Raw genomic sequence first — 15,381 nt, forward strand, 5'->3', positions numbered from 1 at the left:
CAGCAACGTCACTAAAGAGACCTTTTCTTGAAGCCTCTTTGGTGTCATATTGCGCCATGCAAAACAGAACTCACAACCACCAAAATTTGCGGAATATCTTCAGCCACCAGTTTTCTTCTGGATAGTCATGCTGTCGGAGGGGTTAATTTTATGAATTACGGAATAAATACAGGTATATATATATATGTCTGAGGAAGGATATATTACTCAACGGGTTTGTTTTATTGCGATTTAAAATGTGTTTTCAGTGCTGAGCAATTATTGCAGTAGACCCTTCATTACGAAGACCACGGGAATAGATTTAGATACTGTTCCTCGCCAAGTATCTATAGAACATGACATATTTATTCAGAGCAGTGTTTAAGAGTACCAATACTGACGATCCAAGCGCATGACGATGAATAATGCCGCAGTTATATTTCATCCAGAATATTATGATTCAGAACGCAGACCCGCTGCTCCTCGTAGCTGGCTTTCTTGTATTCAAACTCCTTTGTTGTTGCATCCTCTTCTCACTGCTTCGACAAGGCTGCTGATTTTAGTTCCTGCGAAGGTCCAACACAGCCCAAAAGTAAATCCAACGCCCGAAGGTGTGGCGACGTGCTATTTGTCAAGGTTTTCAGTGCATGCAGGAAAAGGGTGGTATTTCAAAGCACAAAGTGCGTCTAATATATTTAGAACTGGGGCAGTCAAATTTCACCCCTACCTGTGCATTTTTAGCAAGCATAATGCAGTAACGCATGGTCCCTCTGGCAACAGAATAATGCCTACTGCGGTCGATGCACCTAGAATGTAGATGTTTAGCTGAAAGTTGCATTCGTAGTGCGCATTCACCAAAGGTAGCAAACCCACCTCCCTACAATAAATATACCGCCTTTTTTTCTTTTTCGTTCAGTGCGTAGTTTTCCCAGAACCTTTAAGAAACATGAACACCTTATTCCCCAAACAACATGAGTACCTCCCACTGAGTCGTCAATCTTTGCTGACTAGTGTTTCAAATTATTGTGCAGAGCCCCGCTAAGCTTACGCAGTGCTGCGTGCATATCGAAACTCAGAGCGACCAAGCGGGAGCTTTGTCTTTTATTCCTCCACAATTTTTGCTGCACACTGCGGCCCAGGTATCTGCTCACTTTCAGACAGCTTGGGAGGCGTTAGGCATTTTGCAGTCTTTGGCCCGTGTTACAGCAGCGTGTCCACCGATCGCAATAAACGTTTCACAGTGCATGAGGTACGGGCTGCGTGGAAAACGCTGTTACCTGATAGCGGGCAATCCCTTACAAAAATGCTTTAGACAGTCTATAGAGTCTCTATAGACTTCTCTCTATAAGCTCTGTAGACTGTTTATAGACAAACGTCTATAGGCAATACAAATGCCATAGACAATCTATAGATTTATGGCCATATACTTTTAGTAGACTTTTGTCTATAGACAGTCTGTAGACTATGAATAGACAAAAATCAATATCGATAGGAAGTCAATAGAGTCAAGAAGAAGTCTACAGACTGTCTATACGCAATTTTTATAAAGGATGATCCATGCATTCGGCGGTAGGCACGCGTGGTAGAGGCGGAAGGTGTCCCATAAATAGGCTCCTTCTTATGACGAAGAATTGCCCTTAACAACTTTACAAACAGAGTAGGTACGTACTTCTATTTGCTGCTGTAGATCTCCCAAGGCATCGGCCATGTTTACACGAAGGCACGCTTCTGTTTTCTACCGGAAAAACAAGACCATTTAGAATTAAACTCATCTTTTCTCACTTGTTATGTCTTCATGTTTGTGTACTAAGCATATCATGAGAGGAGTACAGCACACCAACGGATGACAGAACAACGTGAAACCTTTTAATAAATTGGCCGTAGAGCGCGAGCATAGACGCTAAGAGCAACTTCTTTAGTTCCTGACTAGTTTGAAAGCGTATGTTATCCGCCAAAGTATACACAATAAAAACACAAGCTGCGCCCACGGCATCCTAATAACATTGCCTGGCGACAAACGCGGCCACCTTCTCTGAGATCGTTTCTTACCTTAAACATTTTCTCAGCACTCTTAGCATGTAACAAAATTTCATTTTTCATTGTGCCACTTTCGATTCAGCCAAAGCCTAATTTTGTCCGAACTACATGTTTTTTTTTTCAAATTATAGCCATTTTTCTTTATTCCTAGTGCTCTTGAAACTATTTTGGTAATCGCCTTTTCCTTCTCAATAAGGCACCGCGGCTATGAGGTATGCTAAAGTTCACGGCAGGAAGGACCGACTAATTTCTAGCACGGTGGGTTCTAAAACGTGATAAAACATTCGCTGCATGTACCGTTTGCATTTTTCAGCCACCATGACCTTAGCCGAGAGAAATAATGTTCGCCGGGACACTTTATTCGCCTTGAAGAACTCTTAGTAACAAGGCCTTCACGTTTTCGTTCTCAGTAGCCAACATAGCGCTCACTATGAAAGAATTTCAAACTTTCCCGGCAAGCCAAGAAACGACGATCAGTTCTTGATCTGCTGCTAAAACAACACATATTGATAAGTTCTTTACTTCATATTCGGTTTTTCTTCTGTTAAATAATAACCAATTAATTTCACAATGCTGCCAAATATGTTGACATTTTCCTAACCAGATGGTCTTCTAACTCGCGAAGCCTTCTTTTCTGTAAAGAAAAAAAATTCAATGAGGAGAATAAACTAATGCCCACATGAAAACCACATTTCCATGGGAGAATTCTTAACAGCAAGGCCTTCACTATTTTATTCTCAGAAGACCGCACCTTGTTCATTAACTAATTAAGCGCAAGGAATGAGATTCACAACTTACCCGAGGGGTTCGTGAAAGGCAGTCCCTTGTTTTGGCGAAAACAACACACAAGGATGCGTTTTTGTGGCAAACTAAGCTATTCTAATCAATTCCATTCTACCGGTTGTATCAAAACAAAGTCATTTCGCAACGCTGCGAACTATTCGGACTATTCTCTTACCTGAAAATCTTCTAAGTCCTGCACTTTCTTGCTCAGGGTAGCATTTTCCTTTGTCAACTCCTGGAAGAAAAAAAAACCCCTCTATTTACCTTTTTGTAAGGTAGAGTACACATCATTGTAAAGAATTTATTTAGGTAGCTAGTCGGCTGAAAAGTTGTTCTAAGCTTTTCGCTATCAGCCACTCCTCCAAATCTTGATTTGCCGCGTCTGGTTCTGTTTTTCTGAAACTGTAGCCACTGGTCACATGTTCTATGCAGGCTTCGGAGTCGTAAAGTTGTGCGTGGGCCATATTTATTTATTTATTTATTTCAATACCCTAAAGGCCCAATGCGGGCATTACATAGGGGGGGATTCATCAAAGAAAACAACAGATATAAAACACAGAATACAAACGGCTGAAAACAGAAGTAAACAAGTTAAGAAGGCAGGTACAAGTTAATAAGAGGAACAAAAAAAAGGCTAATATGAGGTATTTGAAAACAATTCACATGTAGCAAACCGCGCAAAAAATCAAGAAAAATCCCGGCTTCGAAAGTTACTAAACACAGCATCTAACATTTTGCGGAACGTTACGGCCAGCACACACACACACTAGAGCAACCAAGAAAAAAAAACAAAACAAAAAACAACAAAAAAAGAACGCACATCAACATATGTTAGAATTTCCTAAATAGGACCAAAGAGCTGTTTGAAATGAGGATGTTTCAGCGATAGTCGCAATGCTAGAAGGAAGCGAATTCCACTCTTCGATAGACAAGACCAATGGTGAGTATTTGTATCGTTCTGTCCGAGCGAAAATAGGTTTAATCTTCTGTATGTGATCTACACGAGCCGATGTGTGCGTTGCCGGGAATGTGTGAATGCCGCCGGCTAAGACCTCAGAATATTTTCGATTAACAAGCGCTGTCTAACGTTCAGTAACATCCCACAGCAAGCTTAGAATTCCGCATAGCGTGTGCAATAAAATTCGGCCGCTACTGCCCTCATTTCATTGCGCGGACTTGGAGGATCTGCAGTCTATTTCCACCATCCCTGAGCTACTAATATATACAGCGAAGCTAAAAGATTGTTGCATAGAACTTGCAGGACATGCTTCTGTATGGGATTCCTTGTACAACCACGCACACACACAAACACTACACCTCATAGCCTGAGTCGTTTTCTGATGTTAAACCCCATAAAACCAAACACACAGAAACACGCGCTGAGCGCAGACATAGTCACAAGCACATACGCGCAAGCACGGCCTTTTGTTTTTCCGCGCTCGGGGGCGACTGAACCACGCGCACGTTAAGAGAGATGTGTGCTGTGGCAGGCGCCACTGCCGACGTCGCTACACTGAGAAACGAGCTAAAAATGAGCTCATGATCTGTAAAAAATCAACTGTGTAAGTATGACAGTACAAAATTAGCAGGCGATGGGAGACAAAACGCAGTCCGATAGTCTCAGTTTCGACAAGAGGACTTGCTTTCGTATTGACACTTGCCGACATAAAGGCAAGTCCCCTTGTCAGAACGCGTATTTTTTTAACTAAATTTCCTTCGTGTGTCTCGCTCATTTTGCGGTATCGAGAAATCATCCTGCTCTGCCCTCTTTATTCTATATAGAGAAAAAACTTGTGCTCATATACCTAGCAAAGGAAGGAGAGGGTTCGTGACCGACCGTCAGAAAAAGTGGCGTTTATGCGCGGTCGCACCACGTTCCAGTATTAGGGCTCAGTTCGGACGATTCCGCGCACTTAGAATGAATTACCCGAAATAGAGCACACAGCAATGACCTAAATTTCGTGCATGCACTAAAAAGACAATAAATCACGGAGGGCAGCGAGGGGAAGTTAGAGCTTTGCATAAAGTTTACAAGCCTGTTCCGGACTCATGCAGCGATGCATAATTAAGTGCTAAGATTAAAGTGCTAAATGCTAAGCATCAGGGCGCCTTGTCCTCATCTGCAATTAGCTGCCCTCCCTTACCTTGATTTCACTTTGCTGGCGGCAGATGGTATCAACAAGGATAGTAATGTGGGAGTCGTCTGGCACATGTCCTGCCATCTCCAACCTTGGTGCCTGGAAAGAGTGTACTTCCTCGTTGAACTCGGTGTTCAGCGGAGAGAAAGATTTCTCTACATAATCAGGATTTAGCTGCATCCAAGTGTCTGGGATCGATCTATTTGGGAAACGCTTTCATAGTAGAGAAGTATCGAAATGCGCCAGTTTGGTTTTTTAACCGCTGGGTTATTGCTAACTGCCCCGCTATAGCCGACGATAGAGGAAAATGTGCTTTCAAAACGCAGAAAAACTACAAAAAGATTTCTACATTGCGCACCTGCCACAACTTGCCACGTTGCATTGAAAATTCAAAATACCTGACGCAATTCTGAATTCCAGGTATATACCACAGATTTTCTGTGACCGTCGGAAATGGTGAAAAAAAGCGGCCAAAGAGGGAGCATTATTTTTCTTGGAAAAGCTGCTACCGGTTTAGCGTTTAAGAGGAAGTTTAAGAGCGTAGCTCCTCCCTCGAGCTGTGTACTAGCCAAACAGTGAGGAGGGTGGGGTCATCTGTGCTGTGAAACGTTCTGCATAGCTTGGTGCGGCGGAAACGCTGGCCAAGGCTGTCACTTAGGTGAAGACATTTGCGACGATAGAAAGTCAGCTGAGGACGACGGACAAAAGTCCCACCTCGGAGGAAAAAAGTATTATAGCTGCAGGCACCCGCGTAATATGACTCGCTCAGCAACGTAGCTTTAGGGAGAGGCTTAACGCACTGATTCCATGGATTTGTTTCGCTGATGTTTACTAAAGTGGAAGTGTGTCGCAGGGCAGCTGCTTTACCTAAGAACTCAGTTACTCCAAAAGCTAGTTCGTACAAGTGTCAAGGTTAGTTCCACCTTGAATGGTTTGACCCAAGTAACCCTGTATTAGTGGATGGATGTAATGCCACTCCTGATGAGTATAGGTATGCAAGGGTGAGGATGTTGGGGTGGGCTAAATGACGAGATGGAAGGTCACAATTTTCTTCACAAAGCTGCCTGGCCGAAAAAAAACTGAAAAAAGCGGCGCAGTAACAAAGTTCTTTTTTTTTTTTCAATTCCAGCACATCAAAACACAAACACTTTTGAAACTTCGAATAGATAGCTCGGGTTCTGCCAAACCAAAACGCCCGTGTTCTCTGTTCCATAGCCAACAGATACATTCAAGCCATTTGCTTTAAAGTGGCTTCAGCGAGAAGTTCCAGACATCCCTAAGACGATCACACGAAAATCTCTCTGCCCCATTTTGTGCGAGCGCCGTGAACCAGTTCCAGCGCATGCGTCGAGGAAGTATTTGAGCGCCATTTTTCTTGCACTGCGGCATGTTGACTGGATAGTGGTTCTTCCCTTGACAGGACACACGAAAGAAATAGCGACTGCCTTCCCTTTGCACAACTCATAAATGAATGACTCAGCTAACGATTTAGCCAGTACATCCTGCCACGCTAGTGACAGCGGTAGTTCTTCACTTGTAACAATTGCAACAGGACCCTAGTGTGGCAACCAGGGATGGCCGTCAGGAATGCATCTGCCAAAAAGGGCGTGCGTGGGAATGTCTGCCGAGCCATGGTAAATGAAAATACTGACAAGTGCCTCGGTACATCATGTACAAGGCCGTACACTCTTAATGGGAACACGCGAGAACATGGCCGTACTCTTTGAAGGGCCACTGCATCCGACACGGCTGTGCATCGGAGCAAAGTGGAAGGTGATGTGAAGGTGTTTTCTGGTCCATCTTCTCCTGCGCCACTTTGCGATGAGCTGCTGCATCCCATGCAGCGGCCCTCCGAAGAGCACGGCCATGCGCTCGCGTGTTCCCATTAAGAGTGTACGACCTTGCGCATGGTTTTCGGAACAACATTTATGAGCAGCAAGTCTGCTGACCTGAAGAAATTCATTCTAAAGTTGGTTATTGCTAAATATTTCTCTGGCGAGTAGCTTCACACGTATGGAATATGTGCTTTCGTGGTAGCCTCAATTACGTTGTCACCACAGGCGGCGGCTTCGCAAGTTGCGTCCTCAGTCCATTCCATGATCCCTCCGCCTTCAAGTGCGGCCGTTTAATAAGTTGATGAATTTAGCATTTAGTAAAGTGTGCAGTGGGCATTTATGTACAAACTCTGCTGTTCCATCACATTTCTATGAATAATTTTGCGATCGAGCGTTCTGGTGATTTATTGTAGACAACAAGGAGATCTGGTATGTCTCAGGCTTTCATTGCAGATGGAAGACATCACATTCATCTTACTTGCACAAAACGACAGAACGAAGGAAACGACAAAGACTGGCGAGACTGACAACCGATTTATGGACGGTTGACCCAAGCATATAATATATCCACATGCATCATTGAACCATTAAGCTGCCTCCACGGAGAGCGATACGAGCTTATAGAAAAGCAAAAAAAGGTTAGAACAAAAACTGTCGCGAGTTGAGCTGCAGGGATAGACGCTTCCTTTTCGCCGCAGTATTATTAGCATTTTGTTCCAGTGCTGCGCATGCAAGAGAGCCAGTCCCGAGCTAAACACTTCCGGTGACAAAAAAAATCTCAAAGCTCTACGCTATCCCAATGATTGCGAAAAAAAAAGAAGGTTAATAGGCAGGACATTCTATTATTAAGCAAGTAACATTAAACCGAGATGGTAGGCAACCTCAGCGGAAGTAAGGTGTAAGGTGTAAGGTATAATTTGGTTAGAATAAGAACGCTACTTACTAAAAGCATTGGACCTTACCTCATAACCACAACCAAGGTTTTTATATGGGCAAGATACCGGCATTTGCTGACATATGGGGTAGTGTTCTCGCTCAAGCTGCAAAATAAAAACAATTCTATGAGAAAATATCATTGACGTGTACAACTGGTACAAAGACCATATGACGGGTTCAGCGCTTTTTCTTCTCAGCGAGAGAACGACACTTTTGAGTTTCGAAAAATCTTGAAAAATAAATAGAGTAAAATGACTGATAAAGTGGAAATACAGCATTAGAGCATAGATAGAACATCACTCCCCATACATAATTCGAAGGAATTCTTGCGTGAAAGCTTTGTACTGTGAAAATACTGCAGGCGTGTGACAGCAGCCATTGTGAAAACTGACAAGGTAAGTATGTTAAGCCGCTCGCAACGATGCGATAGAATATTCATGTTATACCTTTCAAACAATTTCTTCAACCTCGACCTGCCAAGTTCTCCGGTTCTATATTTTTTCGTTTTGCATATGCAAAAAAATACCTTCATTTGACAAGGGCGTATGAAGAATTCTGCCGTTAAAATGCTACACTTCGCCACATAACTTCGCGGTGAGATCAGTGGCGTTTCGCAGAGTGCAAAAACGGCAAGATATCAGCTTTCCAAAGCGCGTTATCTAATATCGTTCGTAAACATATTTGAGTTGCGCAGACAAGACAGGCCAGTTACTCCTGGGGTAGATTCAAACTGAAGTGCGAAAATGTTATTGTTATTAGCAATGCATACAAATAATTATGCGCTATGCGTAATATATGTATCCGATACCTGTTACACTTCGTGCATATGCTGCATTTACATAAACTATCAGTTATCTTGTAGTAAGGGAGAGATCAGTATTGCAATTCAGAACTTTGTTCAAGGTTTCAATGGTCATATCACCCAGATATGATATACGATACCTCCGAAATTCTTCATACTCCTGACTAAGCGGGTGGCCTAATAAGCATATGCAATAATTGTTTTGGAGTCATGCTCCCGCAAAACGCTATTTTAGACTGCTAACTGATCGTCGTTTATTAAGAACCTAAAGATTTCGTGATATTGTGATGAAGACGAAGCTGGCAGTGGCGCTGGACAGAGCGCTCGCGCTAGGCCAGCGGCCATTAAATCATCTTGTTCATGGTTCACCACGCCTCATTCTTCGGCTGGCCGCCACGTTACATTTGGTGCGAGGTGCTGGGGTCCCTTCATCGCCATCCTGGTCCCGGAGCTTCGGTGTCCTGCGCCTGCCGTGGACGTCGGCCGTGAGTGTCTGGTCCGCGCCGCCCGGCCATGCCCCAGCCCGCCCGACCTGAACCGACCTCGCTGCTCACCCCAGCCCCGTCCCCCGCCCGGCCTACAAGATACAACGACCCGAGACCCGACCGACCCGAGACCCGACCGACCCGAGGCCCGACCGACCCAAGACCCACACGTGAAGACACCGCCCCCCTGCCCCTGCCGTCTGGTGCGTCCACGGACCTCGGCCGTCAGCTCCGGGCACCCTACGGCCCGGATGCTTCGTGGACCGGGACTCATTCTCTCATCTTTCTCATCGTGGCGGCCAGCACTGCACCATCTTCTACATACTGTTCAACCCTCCACTCAAGACCATCGCCATTTCGCTCGTCTGTTCGTCACCGATCGGCACGATCCCTCGGTGGCCCCGGGTAGTGTGACGAAGACGAAGCTGGCAGTGGCGCGGGACGGAGCGCTCGCGCAAGGCCAGTGGCCATTAAATCATCACTTTTTCATGGTTCACCACGCCTCGTTCTTCGGCTGGCCGCCACGTAACAATATTAACAGCTTATGAATTAGGGCGTTATCACTGCACGTTACAGAAGATTCGTAGGTAACTGCGCTCATTCTTTATTTTTTTACTTTTATATTTAATAAATGTTGACAATTATTGTCTACTTACAAACTTTTATCTAAATATTGACGTTTAGGAGACCGCATGAGAGGAAACTCAGCTTCAAGAGCTTGGACCCGGCTAGCCGCATCCATCGAGAGCATGGTCTCTTTCTTATCCGACACAGGGGATATTGTATAGCCACCCCAAAAAAGAGGGGAGCCCCAAAGCCTATTTCCATTCATCGCGGAAATTGACTTGCCCTTCTGGGAGGGGGAGAGTCGCATTTCGCAGTGCCAGGAGAAGTGTTTCCCTCTCTTCCCCGGGCAGCAGTGGTCATCCGCCACCCCTCCAGGAGTGGTGATGACGTCACTAGCGCGCCGCGTTTCTGCCACACGTGCCTCACATGGCTTCCTGATGACCGCGAGGTTATAGAACAGAGGGTGAAGTAATGTTCCGTCATTAAAACTGCTCTCGAACTGTACGAATAAAAGTAAGCAACAAGCGATACAGTGACCTTTGGAAAGTGCTTAGCAACTTCTCAAATTATAGACGACGATTTTTAGTCTAAAGTTTAGCAAACTGTAATAATACCTGGAATGCTTTCTTTATCATCGTCATATTCTTAACGTTTATCTATTCTCTTTTTCGTCTTAATTACCATTACGATGAAGAGGTACGCCAACTCAGGGTTCAGGATTCGTCAGATGTCTTTAAAACTTTGCTTGCAATCTAAAGCGTTGCATTTGTGCAGTGTAATAATAAGACGAATATTTTTCATTCTCCTTTCCCTTGAATCAGAGGCGTGATAATAAGTGGTTCTAAGCATGCCTAGTGATTGCTGGCTCATTCATTATCTGGTAGCTGAATGAAAGATCTCTATTAGCATTTCAGGAATATAGCCCAGCAAAGTGCGTACTATAACACATTTCTCTGATTTAAGCTTCGGCGTCTTGCTTGGTATGAATACGTTCTACGTGTCACTGCACTGAGGGTTTAAAAAAGCCAACTCATTTTTGTATCACTCTTTCTTTAATGTAGATGGTGCCCGCAATTATCACGGATTTATCTCCACAACGGTAAAAAATAAAGCTCGAGATAGGATGAATCTTGATATATTGCATGAAGCGCCAGGTCAGCAAGGAAGGTAAAATTCTTTCTCGTCAGTGCAAAGGAATGTACAGGAATTCTATTTTTACGTAACATCATTTGCAAACGATGCCTGTATAATTTCCCCTGTTTTAAGGGCAAACATGCCCATTCAGAAAAATAAAGGTAATTTTTAGACAAATGCTCACCATAAAGTCTTCATCTTAAACAGACCTGCGAAGTCTTGGAAACATCACTCATATTTTTTTTAAAGTTAAGGAAATACTCTGGACCCATAGCTGATTGGGACATTACTCTGCGAAGTCAGATCTCAGTACTTTCTGTTCTTAAACTGCTCCTTTCTAAGGAATGCATTGTGCACTTGTGCGAACTTATCTGTATTTCTGCTTGTACTTCGATGGCTAAAAAGTGTACTATTTATCCCATGAATAATAGTCATTTGTACATGTATGTGCAGCTGCTTCTTTGGCAGTAAATTATTTCATTCTTTTTGTTTTATGAATCAGTTTTATTAACACTTATATATTGCATTTTCGATCCCGTCTTATGTGGTTCCCATTTAACGCAGTATATGCAAATTCAAGAAAAACATCAAGGAACGACCCTACACAAAAATGCTGGGTTTTTTCCTTAGAGTTCTAAAGAGTACAGCAATTTATTTTGCAGTTCTCTAAAAAGAAACATTATAAAGCTTAAGCACAAGTGGTATTGTCAATTCATTGTTACGAAGAAATATATGACAGGTAGGAAAAGGGACCTGTCATTTCTGCATATTTATCAAAGAACAGATAAAATGATAAAAATGTCCGGTAACTTCAACAGCATCTAAAGTGTCATTGAAAAAGTTGAATACCACGAATTTCGTGTTAGCTTGTAAACAATGTTCATTACGAAAATAAATAAAGACATGTCCCAACACCAACTGAATTTCAGACAAGAAATTACCTTTAAGTAAGTTTTGAAGCCTTGTCCACAGTGTTCGCAAGCTGCCGGACGCTGAGGACAGTTGGCTTCATGTGCCTGAAAAGAAATCTCAAATATTAAGTGACCCGGAAATAAACTTGCTCTTACATGCTGTTGAATGTTCATTTTATATGATAATTAATTGCGTATCGATCACAATAACTAATTGCCGTGCTGAGCTCGATGCACAGACAGCCAAATCTTCAGCTCTCGTGTTCGACGGCCACCTTTCCTGTGCTCCTGCACCTTAGGACGAAGCAAGGTTGCTGAAAGCTCAATGTTAAGCACAAGCTTACCAAACCCATGCTTAATCTTAAGGTTTCATCGAGTATACTCCGTCTTAAGGTGCAGGAGCACTGTAACGCCGGCCGTCGAGTATGCTAGGTAAAGATTCGGTGCCTGTACATGCTTTTCTGAATGAGCGTAAGTTACGATTAAAAGAGAGCTTCTTGGTCATGTATTGCCTACCAAGGAACGCTTTGCTCAAGTGGAATAAGTGGGACAAATATTTAGGAAATTATTTAGACGCAATGCTCGATATATCCTATGTAAAAACGTGCAACATTGAAGAAAAATTAAATGCATACCTCCAAAATAAATACCAAAACAATATGCAAAATTGACGTCAAAAAATTAACGCGGACACGTAATTCTTTTGTGCGTTGGCAATGTGGCAGCATTTGCAAATGTTGATGCTTTCATCGGAATTGACCCAACTTTCCTACAGCTAGAGAGCGAATTTAATGAGCGCTGACTCATTTTGGCCTCACGATGCTTCTAATGATACTGCATTAAAAGTAAAGGACTGGCATCTTCTATATCATCAGTGCTGTTTAACAATGAGAGGCTCAGGTGGTACAGTTCAGTTTGCGCTGTAAAGAAAGTAGGAAGGCGTAGCAGCAATGTTCTCTGTAAATAAACGCGGAATGCCCATTTAGTCTTGATTCTCTTAGAAGAGCACATGATGGGCCTGCTCTCATTAAATAAATGTTTGTGGACAAGAAACCAAACACCAGCTTACGGATTTCACAGCGCGAAAAGTTTAGATGCCCAGTAGTCTCATTGTGGCAGAAGGGTAATCGGAAATGAGACACGAAAGTTCAGTTGTATTGTGTATTATGTCACCATTAGCGGGTGAAGGTCGAAGTTTCGCCTGAGAATAAGCTTCATTGAAAGTGAAAAACCTTGCTGCCGTTCACGATTCCGCTTACATGCGCGTTCACGATACGTTTTATGAGCAAAGAATATTGCATGCATAGTTTCGTTTCAATATGTTACGTAGTGCTGACGGCAGTCTAGCAGTCAGGAAAACGGAGAAAAGAGCTTCCAAAATAAAATCTTTCTTGGACTGGCCTGTGCCTCCAAAAACTGAATGACTCGGCGGCGGAGTAGCAACAAGCCTACTCGGCGGTCATCAAACAAAACGCCTGCCGCTCTCGGCAGCGCTCAGTTTAAAGCTGGCAACGAACCATCGAAATGAGACGCCAAAGCAACTGTAACAATCTGGAACATATTGGAAGTAGTCATTTGTGGCTATCATCATTCAAGACGCAACTTGGCCTCCCTTTGTATTTCGATATTCCACATGGTTTTATTTCAAGTGATAACATCGGTCATAACATCACGTTGAGAAGTAGTGTTCAGATGCTCTTCGTGTCTGCTCTAGTGTGATAAAGCGATCAGTCCTAGGGCATGTTTTATTCTGAATCTATATCAAAAACTTAGTGAGCGCGATTGATTCTGAAGTTTTTGATCCCGAACTATTTATTCCGACACTTGTATGCACACAACGGCTACTTCCAGAACGGGACAAATAAAATTAAGCAACCATGTATACAGAATCTCGAACTGGTTTACAGGATTGTTATGTTTCTTAACACTTAGAAGTGTTTGATACTCAGAATACGTAAAAAGAAAACTGTTATGAGTCATCTATACCCGACAGCTGGAGCACCACTCTGAGAATCAGCATTTGTAACATACCCTGGGATTCAAGTCAGTAATACATTGAATTGATATATGCATTACACAATTCGCATGAGTGCTCTTAAGTGCCTGTGGTGTTTGAGGCATAAATTTCCAAAGGCTCCGATTCAGGTGAAGTTGACAGCGTATAAGGCTTTGTTACGGCCTCGTCTCGAGTATGCATTCTGTTTTTAGGACCCACTGATAGAAAAAAAGAGTAAAAGAATGGCTCCCAATTTATCTGCAGTGAACAGAACAACGGAAAGCGCAACAAAAATGATAAACTTTCGCTAACAATAGCTCCAGAAGAGACGCGGAGAAGCCAAGCTGAAATTTCTGGATATATATATTATAACGCAATCAAAATAAATAGTTTCGAGTACATTACTCTGTTTTTCCGCACAAGTTACGCTATAAAAATGGAAAAATTATTCGAAAATATCGAGCACCTAGTAATACACTTAAATTATCATTTTTATGACAAAGCAATTAAGGATTGAAATAAACTACCAAAATTTGTAGTGTAAATTCCGAATGTTCAAGTATTTGTTGCTAACTTGAGAGCCTCATGTGTGTGATATCTCTATTGTATTTGTGCAATATGTATATCACTGTACAGAGTTCGCGTATGATGTGTTTGGCTATTGTGCTATTTTCATTTCTTCCTGTGTGCTCCCCCCTGCCAGCCGTCATGTGAATGCGCAGTATTCATAAAAACATAAATAAAAATCACTTCTCTCGCCTCTTTGCAAACATCTTTTTCTATTAAAGGTCCATATCCCATTGCTAGCACTATGACGGATTTCTTTGCGAGTACCTGGTATGCTCGTCGTTGTCCAACACACTTCTCTGTAACATTGCGTGTGCTAAAACATAAGGGGCACCATAACCACTTGTATGCACTCAGCAGCTATTTTAAAAGTCTTTTGCACCAGAAATTTTGAATTTTTAATCGTTTAAAACGCAGGACATCGTTTCGAAGCTTTTTAGTCTACTGCATTTTGTTTATTACAGCAATAGGAATCAGAATATTTTCGTCTCCATCCAAGAGGACGAATAGATGCAAGAACAAGTTCCTCGCCGGTTGTACACATCGTTGTAGCGAGCTCCTTCAGAGAGCTTAGGTTTCCAGCGACACAAATAATAACTTTGCTCTCGTTCGTTTACTGTTTCAAAGCATTTTTTGTTTTCTCTCTAATCAGTTGAAGGGAATAAAAAGAACACACTACCGCTATGCTTCTGCTTAAATTTTTCACTAATGTTCTCTTTTTTGTTCATTCTAGAACTAAGAAAGTCTCAGTTACTTTTACGTTGTGAGCCGTCCGCAAGTAGGTTGGTTATATAGCTAATTTTTTTTTTTTTCATTTCTGTGCTCCTATTCTACGCGCACTCCCGCAACTTTTGCAAAGCATGGACAAAATTTACACACCATTTTAACACCAGCTTCAACGTCGTCCTTGCAGTAGATGCACTGGACGATTCTGCTTGGACATTCCTTCGTTGCGTGGGCACTGTAAGCCTTTTTTGGTAGTAGTGCTCCACACAGCCCGCAAAGCGCTTTTCGTGTGTACTCACAACGCTTGTAGTGTCTCTGCAAACGAACAGCAGGCACAGAAGCACAAGCAACATTAAAGAGCAAACAACAGTTGGGAAATGAAGAGCTTGTCATGACATACAAATGAAGGACTCCAACAGTCAGCGAAACCAAGGAAAGCACAGGGGAATGTTCGTATTTATTAAGGCGAAAGCCTTTAATGCCTC

The 15,381-nt window shown here is 42.8% G+C and overlaps 1 protein-coding gene across 3 annotated transcripts in view; it reads right to left on the minus strand.

Moving 5' to 3' along the window:
• Positions 1-323: 323 nt before the first annotated feature.
• LOC149329843 (TNF receptor-associated factor 4-like) overlaps positions 324-15,381 on the minus strand; it is a 32,223-nt gene continuing 17,165 nt past the window's right edge. For 2 of the 3 annotated variants that reach the window (XM_089560566.1, XM_089560568.1), the window contains 8 exons: positions 15,050-15,211; positions 11,638-11,712; positions 7,735-7,812; positions 4,944-5,036; positions 2,975-3,034; positions 2,618-2,650; positions 1,649-1,714; positions 324-545 (listed from right to left, as the gene is read on the minus strand). In XM_089560566.1, the coding sequence (XP_089416692.1) occupies positions 513-545; positions 1,649-1,714; positions 2,618-2,650; positions 2,975-3,034; positions 4,944-5,036; positions 7,735-7,812; positions 11,638-11,712; positions 15,050-15,211 (600 nt within the window). In that variant the 3' untranslated portion in view covers positions 324-512. The remainder of the gene's footprint in view (positions 546-1,648; positions 1,715-2,617; positions 2,651-2,974; positions 3,035-4,943; positions 5,037-7,734; positions 7,813-11,637; positions 11,713-15,049; positions 15,212-15,381) is intronic. The other variant, XM_089560567.1, reaches the window with a different exon arrangement.

Source organism: Amblyomma mixtum, chromosome 9 (assembly GCF_055824585.1).
Source record: "Amblyomma mixtum isolate Tamu chromosome 9, ASM5582458v1, whole genome shotgun sequence".
NCBI classification, from domain to species: Eukaryota; Metazoa; Arthropoda; class Arachnida; order Ixodida; family Ixodidae; genus Amblyomma; species Amblyomma mixtum.